General features: G+C 44.2%; 1 protein-coding gene across 3 annotated transcripts in view; it reads right to left on the reverse strand.

The window, feature by feature from the left end:
• Positions 1-212: 212 nt before the first annotated feature.
• LOC144769396 (histidine--tRNA ligase, cytoplasmic-like) overlaps positions 213-26,419 on the reverse strand; it is a 292,971-nt gene continuing 266,764 nt past the window's right edge. For all 3 annotated transcript variants that reach the window (XM_078653452.1, XM_078653450.1, XM_078653451.1), the window contains 2 exons: positions 7,726-7,814; positions 213-729 (listed from right to left, as the gene is read on the reverse strand). In XM_078653452.1, coding sequence (XP_078509578.1) covers positions 7,755-7,814 — 60 coding nt within the window. In that variant the 3' untranslated portion in view covers positions 213-729; positions 7,726-7,754. The remainder of the gene's footprint in view (positions 730-7,725; positions 7,815-26,419) is intronic.

Below are 26,419 nucleotides of genomic sequence, written 5' to 3' on the forward strand. Positions count from 1 at the left end.
AGTGTACAACAAGCAAGCAACATGACATATGTTCCTTATTTCATATCATCTGTTACATCAGTCCAGATCGTCTTAATATCTTTCCTCCTTTATTTCTCCCCAGCACTCTAAAGCAGCCTGGGGCGGCATAAACACCAGGCAAGCAACCAGCCTGAATACATGACCTATTAGGCTCACAAAGGTAAATATAAATATATGCATGGACCTAATTCTTGACAAGAGTATCTCCATATCATTTATTAAAAATAGCATTATTTAGAACATTACCACATACCGTGTACGACACAATAAACGCTAGTGTTACTGTAATGTGATTAAGAGTTCACACATCACAATTTTATGTCCAAATGCTATCTCAGTAGATCTGCAAATATTTCCTTTGTGAACAAGCGGAAGGATCTTTTCATGATCTGAAAACTTGTTGCCATCTTGAGGCTCTGCCTTTTGTCCAATGAGTGAATGGACCAGAGTTCCGCCCGGTGGATGACATGTGGTGGAGGCCAAGGATATGGCAGAGGAGCCCACCGCATGTCCTTGTGCCCATTTTCCTATTTGGGGAAATATGTAATCTATTGCCTCATTAGACTGAAGAAAGTAGTAGTACTGAAGAACCTTGACCCCAGCAGGTACGTGGTCTCCCAATATTTCACCCAATGTCTTCCTCTAGCATCTGGGATGTAATACTGGTAGTGAGGCAGATTCCCAACTCCCACTGGCCATAGAGTGAACCTGGATAGACAACAAAGGCAAAAAAAAGGGCTCAAGTATTCAACTCGAAACAAGTGCAGTTTCATTCAAAATCATTAATTGCAAAAGCAACTCGAAAATAAAATCTATATGGCGAATGATGGAGATAAAAAGTGATTGGAATGATATGAAGGCAGTCATCACCTAGTAGTCGAGGTACCTGAATGTGGACTCTTCTGTTGAAATGGACAATGGTTTGCACAGAATTAGACAGTTTTCCTAAAGAGCTGAAGGCTTTGGGATAGCCAGGCACATTACCATATCTAGCCAAACTAAACCAGGCTTCTGTAGGTACTAGCTTGTTGAAAAAGTTTCGTATTTACTTAAAGACCAGTCCATATCTCGCGATGTGCTTACTTACGTCATTTACATGTACAGGAATTCTGTGATGTATGATTTATCCCACTTTGTGATGTAAACAGACTTCTCTAACAAGTACCTCGTGAACTACTGGAAGTAGCAGTCCAGTTCACAAAATTAGATATTTATGCTTGATTAAATAAAATATGTATTGCAAAATTGAAAAGCGTGTATGCGAGACAAACAATGTGTGGATTTTCAGCTGATAGCGGAGTGACAAACTATGCAGCCTTGGGGAAACTTATTACCAATATTATTTTCTTAGTGCCTGTGGCCTCGCAGCTATGGCTGTTATCTATTACCCTTGATGCACCAAGGTGTCCACTGCTGGCTATCTTGCATATAGTGGCCACTAATGTGGTCATGATTACAACACTATTATTATTGTTAGTGTAGGATGATTTTCATTGAATATAATTAGCTCTTATAACAGAACATTTTGTAAACCCCGGATCTAAAAGTTCACTGTAGTTCGTTTCTCAGCCGCAGCAATTTTTTTAGTTCGTGCCTAGTATAGGGCATGCGCTGTTATGTGAGGCGTCATGTATCTCTTATTATTATTACTTATGATATAGCGCATGGCTACCCATAGGCATCCCAGCGCTCAGAGCCGCCACAGATGTTATCCAATCTTACTATAAGTGCTGAAAGAACCAAGTTTTCAGTTTCTTCCTCAATTCGAGGTGATTAGTCACTTCCCGAATTTTGGTGGGAAGCGAGTTCCCTAGAGTGGATGCTTTGAAAGAGAACATTCTGGTCCTCCTGATCTTGGGGACTTTAGCTTGAAGTTTATTTGAAGATCTCAATGTCCGAGAGGGACAGTAGAACAATATCAGATTTTTTTTAGTATTTTGGGACCAGTGCCCCACAGAGATTTATGTGCTATACATAGCAATTTGAATTTTATTAGTTCTATAATGGGTAGCCAATGCAGATTCATCCGCGCAGGTTTGGCTGATACATTTCTAGGAGCATTGTGCAGGAGCCTTGTGGCACAGTTCTGAACCACCTGCAGCTTGCTAACGGTAGACTTGGGGGACCCCCAGATATAGGGAGTTACAGTAGTCTAAGCGTGTCAGAACCAGGGATTGAACCAATATTCTGCGTGCTGTGTCTGGGAGCAGGGGAAGTATTTTCCGAAGTTGTATGAGAATGCCGTAGCATGAGGCTGCCACTAGTACAGACTGGTGTTCGAGATTTAGGGAAGAATCAAGCCAGATTCCTAAGCTTTTGATTCTATCTCTAGGTTTGGGAGGAGACCCTAAGCAGCTGGGCCATTGTATTTGAGGGGAGCTGTTGTATTTATTCCCTAGAATCATTCGCTTCGTTTTCTCTTCTTTCAGTTTTAAGAAGGAGGGATCCATCCAAGCAGCTACTGTAATCAGGCATGATTCTAAATCGATTTCAGTCTTCTTAGGATGGTTAAGGGACAGCACCAGCTGTGTCGTCGGCGTACGTCACAATCTGTACTCCATAGGGGAGGACAATGTCGGCCAAGGGTTTCAGATAGACATAAAAAAGGGTCAGGCTTAGTGAAGAGCCCTGGGGAACCCCGCAAGTAAGTGGTATTGATCTTGAAGATTGAGAGCCATCAATGACCTGGAAGGTTCTCTCCTCCAGAAAAGATCTGAACCAGGCCAGGGCTTTCCCTACCACTCCTAACGCTTTAAGTCCATCCAATAAAATGCTGTGACTTAAGTGGGCATTAATCACACCCCTGGCTCCCCATTAGTTCTTTTGTTTACTTGTCAAAAATCCCTTTCGTTCAGTGGCTCTTTTTCGCATTTGTCCCTCCTTTGGGTGGGTGGTTCGTGTCCTTGGCGACTGGCCCTCTTACATGCATTATTGATCCTCTGCCTATTTCGTTTCACTTGTGCACTTCTTTTTCTGTTTCTATTTTCCTTTGGTTTGTGTATCTTGCTTGTTTTGATAGGCAGGAGGAAAGCCGACTTTGGGTGCTTTATGGAATGTTTATATGCGAGTTTCGTTTTTTCTCTATTAACACTTTTTAAAACTTTGTTGCTGCATTGGTGCACTGAAACTATACATGCACGCTGAAGGCATTTACACTTTATTTGAGATATGTATTTGTGACCGTGCTTAGCTCACAGGATTAGTTACAGCTTGTTTTCTATTTTTTGGGCTGGTAACTGTATGTGTCTATCGCTTGTTTTATTTCATCCAGGGTTATATCATGGTGGGAAGCTTCCTATCCTGTAATTATGGCCACTGCAGTAAATATTTACATTACCAAACAAGGCCTATATGTTGTGTGGAATAGCAATCTTTATAGCTAGGCCTCTGCTTTCAGTTCTTAACTAGAGCCCGTTCAGCTCTCCTGACTAGTGGCGGGTCGCATAGGGCGTGCTGCAGGGCGGTGAGGCAGGGGAGGGGTAGGGTGGGGGTAGAAAACTCAGACATACGACGGAACAGAGGAATGTAATATTTACTTTCCTTTGTTCCGTAGTATGCCCGTGTTTGCTACCCCCCTACACTGCCCCTCCCCGCAGCACGCCCTATGCGAGCCGCCACTACTTGTCGCACCCTTTTTACTGCCAAGACAATAAGGTCTCAGCGCTTACCAAACAACTTGAATGCTGCCTGTCTCTTTTCACCGAATGTAACAATTACAATATAAATACACAGCAACAAATTCACAAGCACGCTCTCTTTCATACGCAGCACAAACATGTTACTAAGAAGCATAACAAAACGTTCACATTTTCAAGAGCAAACAATCATATACCAAACTCAAAGTTACAATAGAAAGATACAGACACTGTCTTGTTAACAGCACATCAAAGGAGTGCTGCATCTGGGATAAGCTACTAGATGTTCCAAAAGCAAGGCTTGTATTCCATAGCGTAACCACACTCAGACTCTACACCATACAAATGCATACATCCTCACTGGGCCATCCTATTATTAGGAATTAGCACACCGTTAAGGTGCATTAAAACAGTCTGCCCTTGCCCTCACTATTAGCACACAAACTACATGCACACAATTTCGTTGCCCCAACCTGCCACATGTTTATTTTTTTATTTTTAACAATTCAGACAATGTGTGCATACAAGATACTCATGGTTTTTAAACTCAGAATGATAACTTTATTAGCCTTTTAAATTGTGTTTCTTTACATATTTTAGGGCTATTACTTGATAGGGGGGGAGGGGAACGTATGTGCCAGTAAATATTTGTAACCTTATTACCCATGGCTTCCATGCAGTCCAAGTAGCTACTGTCTGGGATTTCCGTGCATGACATGTATCACAAGGGACCTACATACTGCCCAAGGCTTCCCAAACATGTAAAGCAGATGCCAGCAGAGAGTGTTTAATCACTCAGCCAATTTGTCATGATTCCTTTATGGCATTTGCGATACCAGGGCATTTTTGGGGGGATTTCTGATTTTTCACATTATGGCAGGTTGTGGGTACTTATGACATTTCTGAAAACAGGGCATCTCTAAGTACAGTGCACAGTGGTGCCCAAGGCCTGCCTGACTGCAGTGCACTGGTGGTACATGTGAGATCTCAGAGTGTAGTGCACTGATGGTGAGAATGGCAAATGTGTCAATAAATGTTTCCTGAGGCAAGCATGTATTCCTGAATCAGACTGCATAATCCAGTGTGTAGTAATTGTATAGCTCTTCAGTTCTTGGTGGCACAGCACCCAGGATAATGTACTGCATCGCTAAACACTCATAAGGTCTCAAAGGCAAGACCTATTGGCTATGCCAATACTTGTTGTTTTTTTGCATGAGGAAGCTCCAGAAGGAGTGAGATGCATTACATGAGGAAAGTGTAGGGAATCTTGCAAAGGAGAGCTGTAAGGAGCAGAGAGAAAGAAAAACATTTCAGAACAACTTCTTTCATGAAAGCCTAAGATCAGTGGTCACCAAACAAGGGTTGGTGAGGCCAGGGTTGGTTTGAAAGGAGGGAATCAACGTGAATGTATGTATGTATGTATAAACCATTTTGTAACGCGCTCTGTTACTTGGGAGTATCCTGGCGCGATAGGGAAAAGGCAGAGGAAGACAGACGAAATGAAAAAAAAGACTCCGCTTATGTAACACTCCTAAACAAATGGGTTTTCAAATTTTTCTTGAACTGGGCCACACCTTGCATGGATCGCAAGTAAAGAGGAAGAGCATTCCAAGCACGGGCAGCCACTACAGCTATAGACTGGCCCCCCAAGTCTGGTTCTCTTAAAGCGAGGAAGAGCCATTCTGAACAAGGTGGATGATCTAAGAGCTCGTGAGGGGGCATAAAAGGTGAATCTCTTTTTCAAGTAAGCAGGTCCTTGATCGTGGGTTGCTCTGAACGAGAGCACCAGAGATTTGAACAGGATGCGTTGAGATACTGGCAGCCAATGGAGCTTACACAAATGAGAGCGGACACTCTTCCATCTCGGAACATTAAATATGAGCATTCTGAATGACCTGCAGGCGTTTAACCAGGCTGGGATACCGCTAAACAGGGCCTATGTAGGGGCAGCACATTTTACAGTTGTGCGACTATGAAAGTTTTGAAGTGACCACTCAGGGTTTTCACCATACATCAGACACTGTAGTAACTTGGGGCAATATGTACCAAGCAATTTTACAGTTGCAAACGGGTCGCATCTCAGAATCGGCCTGTTTGCGACCAGAAAAATGCTTTGAGGAATGTCCGAAATTGCGATTGGGTAACTTGTTACTGAATTGCAATTTGGGTTTTGTGATTCAGTAGTTGGAAAGGGTTGGTTTAGGGCATCCCTTCCAAATACTGGATCGCATCAGCATGTGCGAATGTTTTGAGACCGAAATACAATCACAAAATAATTGCACTTTACCACCAACTCAAAGTTGGTGGTAAAGTATTCGCAAACCGTACCCATGGCACCCCTTCCCCTTTGTGAATGTTGGGAAAACATTTTTTAACAGCAGGCAGTGGTCCCACGGACAATTGCCTGCTCTTAAAAAATTAAACAAAACGTTTCATTTTCCTTTAATTAAAACGTTGCTTTTCAACAAAAAAAAAAACCTTTATTAAAACACAATCACAGACATGGTGGTCAGCAGACCTCAGCAGGCCAACATCCCTGTGATGGCTGTGAATCTTAATGGGTCGCAAACTGCGACCGTACCTCTTTAATATTCATGAAGTAGGTCAGTTTGGGAGCCACTAGGAATCGCAAGCATGAAACAAAAAAGTTTCATACATAAGGAGTAGCGATTTCCAAATATAGATTTGGATGTAATCGCGATTTGGAAATCGCTATTCCTAGTCTATTGTACGTGTGTAAAATCAGAGTAAAGACATTCCCTCCATTTCTGCTACGCATTATATCTGATGGTGTTTCAGAATGAAGTGTCGGATTTTACATTGGAATACTTCTGCTGACTGCCGATTCTCTACACGTTGGGAAGACAGGGACCTATCAAATGTACAGTTTTTTAAACTGTGGATGGGACTGTTATTCCAACCATCCTTCCTAACAAGAACTGTGTGACTCAGAATAAAGAGATCAGGGTGGATTGATATCCTGTTTGCTCCCAGGGAAACAGAGCACCTGAAACACTCTTCTTCTGAAGCAGACTCGTTGACCAGTTGTAACTGGTCTGAGCTGTACTTATTTGAAACTGGGTAGTGAGTGACAGCCAACTTACATTCACTGTGAGCTAGTATCTGGAACAAGACTCTGCAGATGAAGGTAAGGAAGTTGGTGTCAGCGCAAAGGACTGAACTGACAGCTAAGAAAATGGAGGTACCATCTCCCGACCTTGGGTGACTTGGAAAGACCAGAAAAGGTTGTCTGCCATGGAGACTCAGACCAGAGACACCCTAGCTTGGAAGAAGTGAATTGTGCCTGCCTGCACAAGATTACTCGCTCTCATCCAGCCCCTCTCCTGGTTGAAGGCAAGACGCAGCCTGGAGTTGGGGGCCATGCTTGGCTAATGAAGTGGGAAAGGCTTCCAGTGGCCACTTGAGAGTAGTGCACAGAAACCTTTGACTGTCAGTGCAGAATGTAGAAGCCATAAGGTACTGATCTATTATTTAAAAAGCTATAGCTTTGCAATTTCTGATCTAATTTGTCTGGGTTGGGCCGTATTAATCATTAATTTCTGATTTTACTAAATTGGTCTGGGAGCTTTACTGAGTGGTTTCTTGATTCAAGTGTTGAGCGGCTTTTGCTAATCCTGAACACATATTCTCTGAAGTAGCCTTCTGCCTAAGTTCTGTACTGCTAAGGGTTAAACAAGTCTTTCTTAGAGAAACAGTTTTTACCTGACTAGCAGCTACTTTTGAGCAACCCAGCTTCCTACATTGCAGTTAGCCACTGAAATCACATTGGATACATCATCATAGACTGTTTCAATTTGTTGTAGTTAAAGACTTTGTTTACATAAATAGAACCTTGGTGATATATGAACCGTCCCCTTCAGTTTGCACCTAGCATCAAGTTTACATAACTCTATCCATAAACAACTAAGAACTTCAAGGTGCTTAGAAGGGCTAAGCAAAAGGTTGCGAAGAGCTGAAGCAAGGACCAGGTAGCGATCTTGTGGGAGAAGTCAGCACTAGGACAACATTAACGCAGAAAGTGCAATAACTAAGCATAAAGAATTCTTACAAAAGTAGACCACACGCACTGGACGTTTGTCAGGAAAGGTTTAATTTTTTCCTGATTTCTTCAATAAGGATCTCCCTCGGAACATCAACCTGTGCAAAAAATGGAAGAGAAGAACCAAGACAAATCAATGAAAATAGTACAGTCATAATTATTGTGGAGCAACAAAATAAGGATGGATGGCAGTGGGGTGTAGCTGATAGCAGCTACACTATAACTCAATATCCTAGAGCACTTTATGACACAGCATTGACATCTCAATAATGTTTTCAACTGGAGGCTGCAGATCTCGAAGGCACTCCCAATGAAGCAATATGTCATTTCTGGAAGACAGCCACTGATATATGTGAAATTCTACGAAGAGTCACCATTATACAGGTCAGCAACTAAAACAGGGTATGTTGTGTATATAATGATGTGTTCATTGTGGCAAATAACATCTTGTAAACTGAAAATGAATTGATGTGCAGTTCCTAAAGTGGAGGGGAAGGGGGGGGGGGGGGGAATCAGGTCTCTTACGGATTGCACTCACACACCCCGAAGGATGTCATGCTTCATCATAGGGCTTGGCTCCTCGTCGGGCCAGCGCTGCAATGCCCGACTGGCACCCGTGAAGGGGCTCTGTGCTGGAGAACTTTCTGATGATGCCGTTGGGTGTGTGAGGGTATCCTGTTTCCTGAAAGGTGTGCGCACGTACTCTACCCATCTCGAACCCACAGTCTCAATTGTGAAGCACGCACACATCAGTACATCCTCATCACACAGGATACCATTTCGCACCTCTGCTACAAAAACGAGCATTGGCATAGCCAATAAGTCTCGCTTTTGGGACCTTATAAGTATTTAGTTATGCAGCACAATATCCTTGGTGCAACAACATCAACTGTTGCATGGCTAAGCACTTATAAGGTCCCAAAGGCGACATATTTGCTATGCCAATGCTTGTTGTCATTGGTGATGGGCGTGACATCATCACAGACATCATTGCACTTTTACGCGCCTAAAATGTGCTCACAACCAACAAAATATTTCTAGATTGTAACTTAGCATTTTTCATTTACTCTGTGCGGTGGCATTAAAAAGAAGTCTTGTATATATGCCACATACCACAACTCGGCAGGGCATTGTTTTTCATGACCGAAACTGATTTTAACTCAGGGTCTCACACCACATGCATAAGCCAGACATAATGTCTTTGCAAACACTGGAAAAACAAAAAAAGCATCAAAAAAGGATTGCGTTTTCTATAGAAAATGGGTAATAAGGAACTGATTGTAAAAAAAAGTGTGATGATGGAAAGCATTTTTTTCATATGTAAAATAGTCCCTCATTCACGAAGCACTCCGTAGAAGGAGGACTGATACACCAAACAGCCAATAGCATCAGTTAAGAGACTGACTGAGCGAAAGTGCACAATGAGTTGATTTTTTTAAATAGTAAGAGCAGGTCGACACAGCTGCACTGATAAGCCAGACCTAAAAAGAAAAAACGCTAAAAATATGAGCATCCATATATATATTTGAGGAAGCTTTTAACTTGTGCCTGGTTTCTGCCTATAGGCGTTCTCTGTCTGCCTTCTGTCTCTCTTTGGTTAGAAAAAAGTGGCTTCATGTAGTCTGCAGAATTATTGGCTTAATGCGACAAGCAATACATGGGTGAATGGTTGGATGGATGGATGGACAGAGACATGAGAAGTAGGAGGAAAGGTTTGGATACGTGGATGGGTGATTGGTCTGCAGCAACATATCTGCGGATGACTGTAATACAAGCGAGGGTGAATCATGAATGAATTGGCTACATGGACAGTAATTATAAAACAGTGTTGACGTCACATAGATGACAGGAGCCGTTTCATGCACTAGTCTGTACTCTTTGGTTTCACTTTAAGTCAACAACCCTACATTAAACCTCATATATATATATATATTTTATCTCACTTGTCACACATTTCACTTTTATCCTCGTGAAAAAAAGTAATGCCTTTTCTTAAACTTTGCGTGACAAGATCAGGACTTCCACGACTGGGGGATTGTCTCTGTAGTCACAGACTGTGTGCAAGGCCCAGACCTCCCGCCCATGATGAATGCTGCAACTGGTTGTTTTCGAAAGGCGAACCTTCGCCCTTCCCCATCTGCAGATAATCTTTGGGCGTGCTGCTGATGTCACGGCCGTGTCTTCTGGCAGTCAGATAGACTTCCTCTCGTTTCCTAAATTCCTTGTAGGGACATCTGATTCCAGGGCATTCGGACTTCTAAATCCGGCTTTGCACTGCCTCGGGCCCTGGTGTTTAAGGAAAAGCTTCTAACGGGACCAGGAGCCAAGGGCGGGAAAAGGTTGCTCGGCTACTGGCGCAAGGCAAGGAGGACAACTTGAGGCCTCTCTGCTGGGGTCAAGCTCAACCGTTAAGTGACAGGCTGTGATAAGTGGGAGGCATTTTTCATCTTTTGCTTGTAAGGGATGTTTACTGTCTCACACTCCACTATGCACTGTGCACACTCACGTACATTGTGGAAGGGTACAAGATCACACACTGGGGTGCAGTTCTTGCCACAGGGCAAACTACCAACCTCCAGACACAAATCTGTGAGCCAACACGCACAAGCACACTGACAAAATGTAAATCCTGAACACTGCACTGCACTAAAATTGTATGACGTGACATCTGAATGGTCTTGGGCAAAAACTGCTGTGAAAGGAGTTCCGTCCCGACTCCGCAAACAGACAGCAGGAAACAAAACACATCCAGGAGACAGGGCTGCGGAGCAGGCCCCGGGGGCAGCGTGAAACCAGAGGCGGGAGGTCTCCTGAGCTCCGGGAAGGCATAGAGAATCAGAGGGGGTAAGGAGTAATAAATGGGGGCACAGGGGAGGCGGGGTAGAAAGAGAGAGAAAGAAGGTTGTGAAGGCTTGGGTATGAGAGAGTAAGGGGTAAAGGGGCAAAGGGAGAGACGGAGGGGATACTGAGGAGGAAACATGGAAAGGCACTAATGTGAGTGCCCAGTGCCTTCTACATTGACTGTGGTAATATCTCTTAGTTTTCCCTAAAATGCGGCAAGTTCCTACTGGGAGGGGGCCATCCTGAGCTCACCGCGCCATGCCGCCAAAGAACAACTGCCCCAAGTTCAGCACATCCGGAGCCTTCCTGGGTCTCCCGGAATGGGATGGCAGGGACAGAACAATGCATACAACAATCGTAGGTCGCAGAAGCACTTGTGCGCCTACTACAAGTAGTATGGTCATTTTCAGCTTTCCCACTTAGAGCGAACTCATAGCAGCAATCAGGACCTCTGTCGACAGGTTCTCCGTAATGCCGTCTGAGCGAGAGTGCCCCCAGGTATGTGCTCAAAAGGGGGGGCACACACACAATGTGGGTGCAAGGTGGAGACCTCGCTGAGACACCCATATTCGCAACAAGACTGAAATGCAGCTGCCTGCGAGTGTACGGTGAAGCTGCTATGGCCCAGCCCATTTTGGTCCCGGTGGCTCTGTGGTCTCTTCTGACCTGGTCGATAGCATCCTGAACAATCAACAAAAAGATGCACGGCCGCGAGCTGCGCTCTGTGGTGGGGAGGGAGAGGAGCGTTCAAGCGCGAGCAGGCAAAACGGAGAGGCAAAAGTGAAAGCAGGCTGGCTGGCAAGTGGTGTGCGATGTGCGCGCACCATGACGAGAGAGGAAAGCCATATGGCACCTCTGTTGGTCATTGTGCGCGTAATCCAACGCTCGAGGCCAGCCAGCTTTTGGTAGAAAGCCCGTTTACAAAATGTCTCGCCGAGTAGCGCATGCGCTGGCTCAGCGAGACCTAACAAGCTGTAGTATGGCCTATGGCCTGCTTTGCGCGCATGTTATGTTAGCATGGCTTATTAGAAATTTAAATGCCATTTTAACTTTTGCTGCTTTTGCGCACGACACTGCATAGCTGTTTTTGTAAGTTAGCCTTCACAAGGGTCTACACTTGAGAAAAGGTTTTGTTTTCGACATCTCTAGACTTACATCGTGCCCCTCGTATGCACAGTGAGTGCTGAAGCAGTCAAGGTTATCAAAACATGTTAGCTGTTTTTCGACATGTTCGAATAACGCTTTCTAGACACAACAATTTGGCAGCTGTGAGCCAACTAAGATTCTGGCACCCTTATTATTACACACTTGCCATGATTTCACACACTTGGAAGATTTTCCATTTCCAGGGATGCAGAGAGCTTTGGCTGATCCGAATGGGATTTACTCTTACTGAGCGGAAAGGTAATGGGGTCCCCCAAACAAGCCTAAGAGACCGTCTTTAGTTTATAATACATAGTTCCTATATAGGGAGGGTGTTAAAACTAGGCGCAATAGGACCTGTTTTCACCATCATTGTAATATGATTCCTCCTTTGTACTTGTACTTGTTGCTGACCGTTTGAGGACTTTGTTTGGACCCCTTCTAGCCGCTTTACGACTTGCGGAACCCGCTTCGCGGGTCCCGCTGCGCCCCAGAGTCACAGGGGAGCCTGTTGCTGCTGCGTGGGAAGGACAAGGGCTGCGAGCGTGCGGGGCAGGACTTCGAATCCCAGAAGCCCCTGCACACCGCGCCTCTCGTCACCTGGCCGCTCTCCCTGGCCACCACGCCCCGCCTGCAACCTTCAAAGGGCTTGTGAGGACCGTCCGTCGTGGGAGACCTTTGTACTTGTTGCTGACCGTTTGAGGACTTTGTTTGGACCCCTTCTAGCCGCTTTACGACTTGCGGAACCCGCTTCGCGGGTCCCGCTGCGCCCCAGAGTCACAGGGGAGCCTGTTTCTGCTGCGTGGGAAGGACCAGGGCTGCGAGCGTGCGGGGCAGGACTTCGAATCCCAGAAGCCCCTGCACACCGCGCCTCTCGTCACCTGGCCGCTCTCCCTGGCCACCACGCCCCGCCTGCAACCTTCAAAGGGCTTGTGAGGACCGTCCGTCGTGGGAGACCTTTGTACTTGTTGCTGACCGTTTGAGGACTTTGTTTGGACCCCTTCTAGCCGCTTTACGACTTGCGGAACCCGCTTCGCGGGTCCCGCTGCGCCCCAGAGTCACAGGGGAGCCTGTTGCTGCTGCGTGGGAAGGACCAGGGCTGCGAGCGTGCGGGGCAGGACTTCGAATCTCAGAAGCCCCTGCACACCGCGCCTCTCGTCACCTGGCCGCTCTCCCTGGCCACCACGCCCCGCCTGCAACCTTCAAAGGGCTTGTGAGGACCGTCCGTCGTGGGAGACCTTTGTACTTGTTGCTGACCGTTTGAGGACTTTGTTTGGACCCCTTCTAGCCGCTTTACGACTTGCGGAACCCGCTTCGCGGGTCCCGCTGCGCCCCAGAGTCACAGGGGAGCCTGTTGCTGCTGCGTGGGAAGGACCAGGGCTGCGAGCGTGCGGGGCAGGACTTCGAATCCCAGAAGCCCCTGCACACCGCGCCTCTCGTCACCTGGCCGCTCTCCCTGGCCACCACGCCCCGCCTGCAAATCTACGGACTACCCATTTAAGGGAGGGTCAGTACCCGCTAAGCGGGAGCGTCCCGGGAGAAGCCCGGGACAAGGGCGGGACCGTCTGTGGCCGAAGGAGGCCGGGCCGGGCCACCGCTCTGACAAATGGACTAGAATTCATTTTTTGGTAAATTGTTGTTCTTCATATCTGTTACCCTTATTAGTCTTAATTGTTTTTAGCTTATTTTTATTATCTTTTAATATCTAACCCTATAGTTTGTTAAAGGATGTCTGCTTCTACCCCAAATATTCTACCTGATCATGTGAGTGTTTCTATACTCGGTCCTTTAGATAAATTCTTTACTAAAGACATTGATCGTGAATTGCTATTGGCAGAAAAAAGGGCCGAACGGCGCCTATCTGTAGAGGCAGTTAAAAGACAGGTTACTTCTGTCAATAAAGGTGTACTTTCTGCATCCATAGCAGAACAGACGGATATAGATGCAGAGCTTTTTAATACAGATAGCATCCCGTTAATTTTTCAGGAAAGTCTGCTACCCCTGGGGGATCAAGGTATGATGGTCACCATTTTGAGTGAATCGTCTATGGTAATAACTGATAATCTTATAGATCTTAATACCCCGTACCCCAGGAAATTGATACTCATTGTCATATTAATGTTAATGTTATTCCACCTCCTTTGAAGATACATACAGAGGTTGTTACCTTGCTTCCTTCTCCTCCCTCTCCTGAAACAACCAAGACACACCATGGTCAGAAGCGTAAAAATGGTGTATCCTCTCCAGCAAGGAAAAGAAGGAGGAGGGGAAACAAAAACAAAAATAGGTCTCTTAACCTATGGAAACCCTCTGAGATGGCATCCACAAGACCAGTGTTGCCAGTAGAAACGGGGGATATGGTATCGGAGGGAATAGAAATAACACAAATAAATGCAGATGGGGAGGATAATAAAAGTTCCAATGTTGAGCTTCTGGAAGCACTTGAAAAAATGTTACAAGCCTTTGTCCTACCCCTTGTAGAAAGGTTAAAAATCTTAGAAAAAAAATTAGACTGTCTTCTTCCTCAATCCACACTCCCAGAGAATGTAGCATTATCCGCTTCGGCTATTAGGCCTGGAGAACAAAATACTAGCAAACCTCCTAGCCAACATAATTCCCCTAACAAATTAAAGAAATTAGTTGTTGATAAAAACCCTTTACCTTTATCACATACGCAAGTAACCCCTGCACTAAAAAACATGGAAAAAGGGAAAGTACCTGCTGTTGTTTTAAAGCCTCCAGAAAGTAATAAAGCAACTAATTTAGAAACGTCGCATATTGGTAAGGCTAAATTACAATATAAAAACACAGTACAATTACCCCCAGATTCATATGGCTTTGTTATTGTTCTAACTGGAGTTCCAGTAGTTGGAAAGGAGGAAACTGAATCAAACAGAAGCTTAAAAAATAAAGTGATTCATTGGTTATCCGTGAATAGACCGCTACCTGCATATTTGAATGGGGACATTGTATCCGTTAGGAGATGTCAATGGGTAGGCATACGTCCCAAGGATATAGATTGTGACTTGATCATAGTGAATTTTAAGGACCACAGGGTGGTATCCTATATAAATGATTGGTTTGTTGGTAGTAATGAGGGTGGAGTTTCTACACGTAGCCTGACATATTTTTACCCGGAAAATATGATGCTTCCATCGAAAAAAGAACGGCAGGTATATGGCTTAAATTTTAACTATTATCAGAAACCCCCCATAGAATATCCAGCCTTTGATTATACAAATAGAAATCCCAGATTCTACACCACAGCCAATTATCGAAATTCGTACTTTGATTCAAATAGTCAATACCGGACTGATCCGAGGGAGCTCTGGAATATTCCTTTGTCAAACATGTTCTACCCCTTGACTCCACTGAATCTGAACGATTGACTCCCTCAAACTAGATATCGAACAAACGACTCTGGTTCAATATGGGGGGATAGCATGGCTCCTTGTAGAGCTACAAATATAAGTGAGGATTTGGAAAAGAGTAGTGATGACAAGGACACCTTCATAAATGAGGCATATGAGGTCGCCGATCCGGGAACTAATATTATAGAAACTAAGGTAGGCCAATGTTCCCAAGATCCCTTCCCAGATAGATTACTAGTGGGAAAAGAGGGTAATTGTGAAAAGGTTTCTAATACCTGTGAGAGGGTCAGTAATTTTCGTGTACTCTCTTGGAACATAGCGGGTTTCGCCCATAGGGGGGAGGATCCGGTATGGGTAGATTTTGTGGAGTCCTTTGATTTAGTTCGTTTTCAGGAGACCTGGAGTATAGTGGATTTGAGTTTGGATGGTTTTCAGGCTTTTAATACCCCAGCAATACCATCAGGCTCAGGGCGAGCTAAGGGTGGACTTATGACAGCAATCTCTGTAAAACATAATTTAATAACCGTTAATCCTGTGGTGGAAAGACCTTGGTACCAATTATTTATTATTAAGAACCTTATCACAGAAACTGTTCTTCTTATTAATTGGTATTATAATATATTTGACCCAAATAAAACAGAAATTATTGATAATTTGTATGAAGAGATTGCCAAAGTGAGAAATAAAGCTTTCCCTCTCCTTATTATGTGGTTAGGTGATTTTAACTGCGAGCTGTGTAAATTTAGCGGGTCCAGAGCCTGTGGGATGATGGACTTAAATGACCACCCTATGGCCCATTTTTCCCATACAAAACAAGGCGAGGCCCTAAATAGTATTTTAGTAAACAATAATTTATTTATTCTTGATGCGAATATTTTTATGGGTAATATGAATATGAATATGAACATACCCACTTTTCAGGGCATAAGGGGCAGAACTAGCACAATAGATTTTGCTATAGTATCCATGGGATTTTTTAGTTATATAAATGATTTTAAAATTGAGGTAAACCCGGCTAGCGATCATAACCCCCTAACCCTGAGTTTGATTATTGCTGCTGACTCAAAAACGTATCAGGAACAACCAGTAGCATATAATAAGAATCAGGGTATTACTGTAAAATGGAATAAAGTAGCCGTGGGGGAACTGGAAAAGGATATCTTTAAAGAAAATGTGGCTGAGATTGACATATGTCTATCATCCGATCCCGACCCAGTTCATATAATTAGGAGCTTCGAGAAGCTAATGGAAAATGTAGCTACACATTTACTAGTAAAGGTAGGGGGGAAGAATCAAGATCATGGGCCCAAATGGTTTAACGCAGAATGTTCTGCAGCCCAAACTACCTTAGCTAAAGCATTGCGTAAAAAACCCAGAGATGGAAATATGGTTATATTAGCGAGGAAACAATATAGGCAGGCAATTAAAAAAAGGAAAAATGAATTGAAAACTAAAGCATGGGAAGATTTAGATAAGGCATCTGACTTAAGGGATAACAGACTCTTTTGGGAAGTTATAAATAGGCCCTTTTTAAAATCAGGGGAGGAAAATACTATTCGAGTTCACCTACCAGAGGGAACTTGGGTAACTCATTATAACAAAATTTTCAATCCCAAAGAGAAGTTATATACTGCTGCCCTGGAGGAGGATGATTCCCGTTATGTTAATATGGACTCAGTTAAGAAGTTCAGCGAATCGATAACGCTTGCCGAAGTAAAGTTAGCTTTGACTTTGGGTGCAGCTTCAAAGGCCCCAGGCCCTGATTCAGTACCTCTAGATCTTTTTAAATCTAATCAAGAGTTTTGGTCTCCTCTATTGATGAATGTATTTAAGGCAATAATAACTGGCCCCATTCCGACCTCATGGAAAGAGGCCGTTTTGGTCCCAATTTTTAAAAAAGGCGACAAGTATGATCCAGGATGCTATAGGCCAATATCGCTAATAGACTCAACATGTAAGTTGATGGGTCGGGTGATATTGGCACGGTTGGAAACATGGGCTGAGTCATCAGGGGTAATTGTAGAATCGCAATATGGTTTTAGGAAAGGGAAAGGAACCACCGAGCAGTGTTTGAACCTTGCTTTGATTATGGACAAGTACATGGGTGCCAAGAATGGCTCTATACACTTGGCATTCATGGACTTGTCCAGCGCCTTTGATACAGTGTGCAGGGAAAAATTATGGCGTATGATGGATTCCATGGGTTTTGAAGAACCACTGGTCACCCTGCTCCGCAGGCTACACACTGCTACAACGGTCAGGGTCAGATATGGCCGTGGTGGAGAAAAATCACAACCAATTTTATCTACTGAAGGCGTCCGACAAGGATGTATTTTAGCACCTTTCTTATTCTTGGTCTATACAAATGGTTTGGAGGGTTTTTTGTTAGAAACATCTGCTGATTTTCCAAAGATAAATGGAAAAAGAATCCCAATGTTGTCTTATGCTGATGACACTGTTTTAATGGCACTTACCCCTAACAGCATGCAGATTTCTCTGAATGCTTTTGATACTTTCATGGGCAACTTAGAATTAGGTGTTAATTTTACTAAATCTTTTGCCATGACTTGCGGTCCAAAAAATGCTAAAATACGGAAATATACGGTAAACAATGCTACCATTGAGAAAGTGGATAACTTCTGTTATCTGGGTAACCTCTTTAATAAAAAACTGAGTTGGGAACCATTGCTGACAGCACGGGTTCAGAAGGTTGCACAATTAACCGAAGCTCTTTTCCGCTTTTCTAGTAAATTAGGCCAGCGGCGTGTAGCAGAAATTATATCATTATATAAGGCCAAGTGTGTTTCCGTTTTGACCTATGGTTCAGGGGTGTGGGGTTCGGACAAATGTGAAAAAATACAAATTGTGGAAAATAAGTTTGTTAAGCGTTTGTTATCCGTCCCAATGGGTACATCTAATATATTTTGCCATGGAGAAGTTGGTATCGAGTTTATAAGTGACATCATTCACGTTGCCCCTCTAATATTATGGGCAAAGGTTTGGCAATCTGAAGATCTGAAACTAACAAAAGATATCATCCAAGATTGTCTTAAACTTGATTATTATACCCAAATCCCGTGGCTACGATACGTTAGAGAGACTTTTTTTTAACATCGGCCTAGGTAAAATGTTTACAAACCCGGAACTACTTGGTAGGGATCCCAAGGAGATTATTAAAAACGCCTTTAAAACTAGTTTGGGTTCTTTTAGGACAAATGACCATGCACTGAGCGCTTGGGGAAAGCCAGTTCGCCAGTTTTATTTGTCATATATTATGAACACGCAATGGCGTTTCTATCTAACAAGATTTCGCCTTGGTACCCTACATTTCTTGTTCGCTTTTCCAAAGCAGGGGGGCTGGTGGGAAAAGTTACCCCACTGCCCCTGTAACAATAGGGTTTCACAGAATACTCTCCACCTTTTGTTTTTCTGTACCTTGTATAAAGTACCAAGAAACACTTTCCTTAAACCTTTATTGGCATCATTCCAAACACGTTATTATAAAGAAGCGTATGATTGTTTGTTATCCCTGTCAACTGCACACATTTGTAATGCCGTCTTAAATTTTATCAGATCAGCTCTGGTGATTCGAAATAGATATTGATGGCTTTTGGTCTTAAGAAAAAGTTTGTAAACATGTACAATGTCTGATTAATTTTATTGTCTTTTAAAAATTTGTTATGTATACTTTTATGGTTTCTATATGAAATCGAAATAAAGTTTTTGAAATGAAATGATTCCTCCTTTTGTATTTTATGGAATTGTAACAATGCTGACCATATTATTTGTAATCATATGTCTGCTTATATTGGCTAAGATACTGCATCTGAGATCACGTTGTTAAAATAAATATTTTAACCTTACTGTGTCTCTTCTTTACTCCTGTTGTGGACTGGTATGAGAGGAAGTCGCTTGTTCTAGGTTGTCTAATCATTGGTTACTTTGCTATAGGACGAAGAGCTAATGTGACACTGATGCTAGCTGGTTGGGGTTTTTCTAGGTACTGAGGTGAGTTTCTGGTACACCACAATTCACTGATGTCAAAGGTCTCTGTGCACAGTTCTGTGTGTGAGCAGGATCCTTGCAACATGGCGCCACCAACGATGTGGTCTTATTGTGAGACTCTTGAGTAGTGCTTGTATGTGTCCACGACCCCCTCACTATTGTTTCCGGTTGACAGTGGTGACGGATAAATCTACCTATAGTTACATGAGTCTTTTCAAGCTTGATAATATCATTTTTTTTATTGAATTACTACCCAGTTGTGATTTTTATGTTGCATTGTACTTCTCTTTCACTGTGTTGATATGGCTGCGGTTGATATCACAGCACACAGTTGCTTGGCTGTGCGGAATCATTTGCAGGATTCCCTAGTTTCTTTGGAAGGACAGGCAGTGTTTTTTGTTGTATCTGCTGACGCGGCGTACCCTTTTGAGCTTTTTTACTAATGGGTCACGTTTCCGGCGGTTGATGCTGGTACTGGTGTGTTTCACACTTACACTCCATCTGCCATGCCTGCTGAGTACACTCCACATAGGACACAGGAAGTTCAGCTTTCCAATTTGCAGCATGCCGTTTGGTTTAATGGCGCCCTCCCACACGTAATAATGGCGGTCAGACAAGGACTGTTGCCCATAGCAGGCGCTTCTTGGCCTGTTTTAGCTGCTTATACCCAGCATCCTAATGTGCAGCGGTTGACAGCTCCTGAATTTAGACCCCTTTATAACTCTGCTGTGACAGTGATAAGGGGTCTGGTTCATTACATTTCCCGCTTCCTCCCGGCTGGGGCCCCGGGTGGTGCGGTGCATCCAGTTGGGACAAACAGGCTGAAGCTCAGTCCCGTTATGGTTAATGCGGTTATGGGCAAGCGCCCCCAGGATAAGGATGAGATGCCTTTTTGGCTTGCCAAGAAATTTGACCAACTGGAAGCAGTATTCCCTAATACTTCTCGTGTGGAAAAACACAGGATCCTTACCATTAGTTTGCAGAAAGACTTAGTGCTGGACGTAAATGACTGTACCACTTGGGGTGTGATTTTTGCGGCAGTCTATACTAGGTGCTTTGGCGCCCCGTCAATGGCTGTCCTGCCCCCACCCTTTGTCTTAGCTGCTCCCCAGGTGGAGGAGGTAATCCTCTCTAGTTTCCACACTACAATTAAGTCACCTGATGAACACGGGCCGGAAGCGGCTGTTGAATTGGGAATGCGACTCGTGGGAGCGTTTGACATGGTTAGTGATCTTGTCCTTGGAAATGTTAAGGGGGATGCGGTAAGTTTCCAGGTGTCTAATGCTTTGCGCGATAAACCACGTCAGTTACCGAGAATTATTACGGAGGCTTATAGGACCATTGACCATATTAGTTTGGGTGTTAAGCCTTTTGCTAAAAAACAAACACAGCAGCAAACTCAACAAGCATCATCTGATAAAGATGACCACCCGAAAGTTCAGAAACAAAATTGGGAGTAGGAACAAAAAACAGGGGAAACAGCAATAGAAACAGGGGTCCCGTCCTGCTTCACCTACACCTGCCTCTACTGAACGTACATATGAGTTGCGCGACCGCACTATAATTAAGTCACCTGATAGATTTCAGGTTCCTGAACAACGTTCTCTTCGCTCTTTGCAGGAAACATCGGTCTCACCCACCGGTGGAGGAGGTGGCGCAGAGGTCGAGGTGCCCAACAGAGCCGTGAGCAGCCTCGCAAGGCTGACGGAAAAGGCAAGCAAGACAAGTCACCGCAACAGAGACCCCAGTTTCAAAAGAAGAAAGTTGCTGCAGTAACAGCGAGATATCCCACAGATAGTGAGAACGCAGCTTCGGAATCAGACATGGGCGCTGACACTGTTGGACAGGGGGATGCGGTAAGTTTCCAGGTGTCTAATGCTTTGCGCGATAAACCACGTCAGTTACCGAGAATTATTACGGAGGCTTATAGGACCATTGGCCATATTAGTTTGGGTGTTAAGCCTTTTGCTAAAAAACAAACACAGCAGCAAACTCAACAAGCGTCATCTGATAAAGATGACCACCCGAAAGTTCAGAAACAAAATTGGGAGTAGGAACAAAAAACAGGGGAAACAGCAACAGAAACAGGGGTCCCGTCCTGCTTCACCTACACCTGCCTCTACTGAACGTACATATGAGTTGCGTGACCGCACTACAATTAAGTCACCTGATAGATTTCAGGTTCCTGAACAACGTTCTCCTCACTCTTTGCAGGAAACATCGGTCTCACCCACCGGTGGAGGAGGTGGCGGCAGAGGTCGAGGTGCCCAACAGAGCCGTGAGCAGCCTCGCAAGGCTGACGGAAAAGGCAAGCAAGACAAGTCACCGCAACAGAGACCCCTGTTTCAAAAGAAGAAAGTTGCTGCAGTAACAGCGAGATTTGCCACAGATAGTGAGAACGCAGCTTCGGAATCAGACATGGGCGCTGAGACTGTTGAACAGCGCGGCGGAGATTATCATAGTGCGGGAGGCCCTGCGTCCACTACTGGAGGTGACAGCGACTGACACCTTCGTTGTAGTTGAGACAGCTGACACTAGAGTGGCTCCCCCTGACAGAATTTATGAAATTATTCTTGTAATTGAAGGTGACATAGAATGTACCATGAAAGGGGTATTTTGGGAAAATCTTACTGCTTCCTATGATATATTGTTGGCGGAGGTCGACTGGCCCCCACCCTTTGTCTTAGCTGCTCCCCAGGGGTAGGAGGTAATCCTCCCTAGTTTCGCGCACACAGTGCGAAAGAGCAGGCACTGCATTTTGCAGAAGATTGGGCTAAGGCGCTTGCGCCGGCTTTGTACCGTACTCACTGTGGATGGGACAAATTTTCCCCTCGATATGAGATTTCTTTGCGGTCAATGCCACAGCCTCAACCCCAATACCCCATGCGGCGAGAAGCAAAAGCTTCAGTTGCAGAAATCCTTGAACAATTGAATATCAAGGTGTAATTGAAACGTCTGTGTCTCCGATGAATAACCCTCTTTTTACTGTGACCAAGCCAGATGGTTCGTACCGTTTGGTATTGGATTACCGCCACTTAAACTCACACTGTCGTACGTGCGCGGTGCAGAATACTCACAGTTCTGCTCTTGTGGATAGTCTTGTGCGTAAAAGATAAAAAACCACACTTGACATATCCAATGTTTTGTTTGCCCACAATCTGTCCCCTCTTAGTAGTCAATGGACAGCTTTTACCAGTGGTGGCAAACAGCAGCAATTTCGCCGTTTGGCTATGGGCTATAAGAACAGTCCTGGCGTCTTTGCCGCCCACGTTGTCTCTCTCTTGGAGGGGTTCGACACAGATGCATGTTAGTATGTGGACGACATTTAGCTCACGGACGACGAATTATGGCCGCATCTGTGCAGAGTGGACCGCATAATTTGCAATTTTGGCTACAATTTTAACTTTGCAAAATCTCACACTGCAAAGTACACAGTGTTGTTTCTGGGCTACGAGCTCAACAATGAAGGTCGAGGATTGGCTCCTCACTTCTTGCAGAAATGCGCACTTTTGCGAGCTCCCACAACACTGAAGAAATTACAATCTTTACTGGGCTTTTTGAATTTCGGGCGTACCTACATTCCAGAATATGCCCAGTGTATCAAGTCTCTTTACGTTTTGATACAACCTTCTTTTTCCAAATCGTGCTGGCTGCCTGAACATTCAGCCATCTTGCAATCTTTGCAGGCTGATCTTCCAGAATCTAAATTCTTGTTGACACGTGATAACCACACCAACCTGGTGATCAGATTCGTGCCAGGAGCGGTGGGTTTCACGTACCTCACTTTTAATGAGGGTGACACAGTCCCTATCGCTTACAAGTCACACTTGTACACTTCGGCTGAGTTGCATTTTTCCTCTGTGGAAAAAGTTTTGACAGCAGTGCAAATGGCGATTCTTAAAGAAAGTGCACTGTCGCAGGGAAAGCGCATTTTGGTTGTTACTCCGTATCCTGCCTCGGAGACAGTGATGAAAGCCAGTGCACCAAATTCTAAAGCTTTGCACCCGCGGTGGATACAATGGGCCACGTCCTCGACATCCCCGGATGTCACGTTCATTTTTGATTCCTCTCTGCAGACACAGGAGTTCTTGCAGTATGAATTCGTTCATCCTTCTCCTCTGACTATGCGCCCACTTGAGGATTTCATTTGTATCATTTACACTGACGGAAGCGCGCAATCGGTTACGGTTTCAAAGCACGCATATTCTTCAGCCTGCGCAATTGTGGTTGGTACTATGGTGGATGGTGTATTCAAGTCAGATTTCATGCATACACAGACATTAGTGGACTGTACCGCCCAATTGGCAGAGCTTCGTGCTCTAATGCTTGCATTGGAGTACACTGTTCCCAGTGTGACGACTCTTATTGTAAGTGACTCACACTACTGTGTTCAATCATACAATGACAATCTTCCCTTTTGGACTCAAAATGATTATCGTGACTCCAAAGGTCGCACAATAAAACATAAAATGATTTGGGTTTGAGTGGCTGAGCTTAAAGAATGACTGCCACTTGTCTTTGTAATTCATACTCTGGGTCACCAGGGTGTTGGAGTTCACGCTGTTGGCATCTGTCTCCTGGAGGAAGCTGCGAAGACAGCAGTTGCAACATATGCAGCAGCAGCAGTTACACGTTCCAAAAGTAAGATTGATGATGACATCTTGGCAGCTATTGCCGCATCGGAGAAGGGACGTAATTACCCTAGAGGTTACCCTTCTAAATACTCTTATCATTTAATTCCTGATAAAGTTCCTTATGTGAGAATTAACGACGTTGGTGACAGGTTAATAGCCAACGCGGATCGCAGGCAGACTTTGATTACAGCAGCCCACGCTGGGATGGCGTCATCGCATGCTGGTGTGTCAGCTACATTTTCTCTTCTCCAGCAATGTTATTGGTGGCGGGGTTTGTACAAACAAACGCGTGATTATGTCCTTCAATGTGGCATTTGTCAGCAAATTAAACCTTCTATTGCTGCACGCCGGCCCCAAACTCAGTTGTACATATCTAATAGACCACTTGCGTGTGTTTATTTAGATCACTGCGGTCCTTTCTCATCTGATACTGCGTATAAGTACATCTTAGTAGCAGTTGATTCTTGCACGCGCTTTGTGTGGTTGTGGCCTCAAAGGAGTGCTGATTCCAGAACTGTCGTAAGAGATTTACGTGTCTTTGTGGGATTTTTTGCATGTGGTACCTTCCATTCGGACCAGGCTCCAGCATTCGCCTCTAAGGCGTACAAGGATGCCATGGCTTCATTGGGGGTCCAGGTCAAATTTTCGTCTCCATACTGGCCTGAGGGTAATAGTGTTGTGGAGCGGATGAACCGGGACTTAAGCAATCCTTGACAGCTAAGGTTTTAGGTACTGGCCGAGACTGACTTAACCACCTCAATAGCGTTCAACGTGCACTAAATAATCTCCCTAGAAGGTCTCTGGGTGGCATCAAAATGTTTGTCCGCATCCTTTGACGTAGATGAATATTCTAATGTTTTACAGGACCTACAAAAGACCAGAGACAGTCTTGCAAAGGAACACTTGCCCTCCACATCAGATGCAGCGTTGCAGATTCTGGTAGTCGGCTGGCTACCGCAAGTTGGAGAACTGGTCCGAGAGAAGATCGAGAACAAGAAGGAAATCGGACCCTCCTATCGAGCTCCAGTTCACGTGCTTGGCGTGCAGGGTACAAGAACAGTAATTTTACCTCCTCTTCCTGGGCGAAAGGGGAACAGGTACATCTCCATTGACAATTGCAAACTACACAGGGTGGCCGATTCTTCATAGTATGACTCCTGCCGTTTCGTGTCCAGCAACACTCTGTCTTGGTCCCGGATCCTGCCATCGGGCCTGATATTGTCATTGAAATGAATACGGTTGCAAATCCTTTATTGAATTCAACTGCTGGTGATCCTCTTAATGATACTGAATATACTTACCCCACTGACTTGTCTATGCCTGATTTGGAGACCTGTGTGGCTAATCAATCCTGTTTTTATTTGACACTTGCTCTACAACATCTAAGGGACCCTCAAAAGTTTTGATTTTTGCTACTTTGTTTAAAAAAACATTTTTTGATACCCCCTTGGACTTACATTTGGCTGGTGCTTTTTTCAATCTTTTTATTCATGTCCAGTGGAATTGTGGTGTACTTTTTTCGTTTTATTAATGGACACTACGTTCAAGAAAGAACTTAAATTAGACTAATTGATGGAACTTTGGCTCCCCACTCCTTTTCGCACATCATGAAGAGGGACCAGACATTTGTGAATATAACTGCTTGGCCCGTTTTAGATGGGATTGTATGGGATGCTGTAAAGTTCCAGATTCATGGTCCCACAGAGGTTATTAATGTTCGCAATGTACTCCGTGTTTCTATGGGGGATGTGGTTAAACAGAATATTCACTCTGATGATTGGGACGTCCAGGCCGTAGAGGCTTTATTTTCTGATTTGAAATATTATGCTGCCTTCGATGCTGAAGATTTATATTTAGAGTCTGCGAACTATGGTGATTTATACTGTTACCAGCATTTTGGCAATCACTTTCTGCGCAAGACAAATTCATTTCGAAATGTGGTACACTACACACAGTGGGAACATTGTCCCGCACCTGTTGAAGGCAGCTCCAAAACTCTTTTGAAAAAGTTTTCTTATTTTACTGATTTTAATCAATCAAACCCTAATGCATTTTATTTTAAGATGACTGAGAAGTCCTCTTCCAAGGTTAAACTTACCCACACAAAATTACTGTATTCAAAGTCCTTTATTGACCAGTTGGCTGTTGAGGGCTATGAGCTGTGGAGAGATACCGTTGATCTTAAATCTGTTTGGGGTTCTAAAACTTGGCAAGTGCAAGGCACTGAGGCTTTGCATCGTGCATGTCTCATCCCGAACCATATGTTGTTTCTGAATGCCACTATTTCACAAACTACCTGTTTTGCATTGGTACTTCTAAAAAATTCAATGCTCCTTCACTTCTTGATTTGGGTGAATACCCCATTGGAATAATTACACCAGTACTTCCCTTAGTGATTTACAAGCCCTCTTGAGTAATTCCTCTTTTAATGTTTCCAGCATGAATCCCGAAGGATGGTTGCTAAGGCAAAAAAGTGCAGATTCCTGCCAGCACCGTTTTCTGGGTCTGACCCCTGGCTATACAGAGGTTAGAGTAGATCCCCGTTTTCAGAGTCAACATTCAGTCACTACCTATTCTGTAGGCAAATTATGTCAGAATTGGCTCAGGCACTCAACCTTAGCGTCAGTTAAGATGCATTTGTCCAAACTGACTGGCGCAGTTGATTTGAATGATTTTGTAAAGGGTCCTGCAGCAGGCAGATCGAAAAGA

This window comes from Lissotriton helveticus, chromosome 7 (assembly GCF_964261635.1).
Source record: "Lissotriton helveticus chromosome 7, aLisHel1.1, whole genome shotgun sequence".
In the NCBI taxonomy this organism is placed as follows: domain Eukaryota; kingdom Metazoa; phylum Chordata; class Amphibia; order Caudata; family Salamandridae; genus Lissotriton; species Lissotriton helveticus.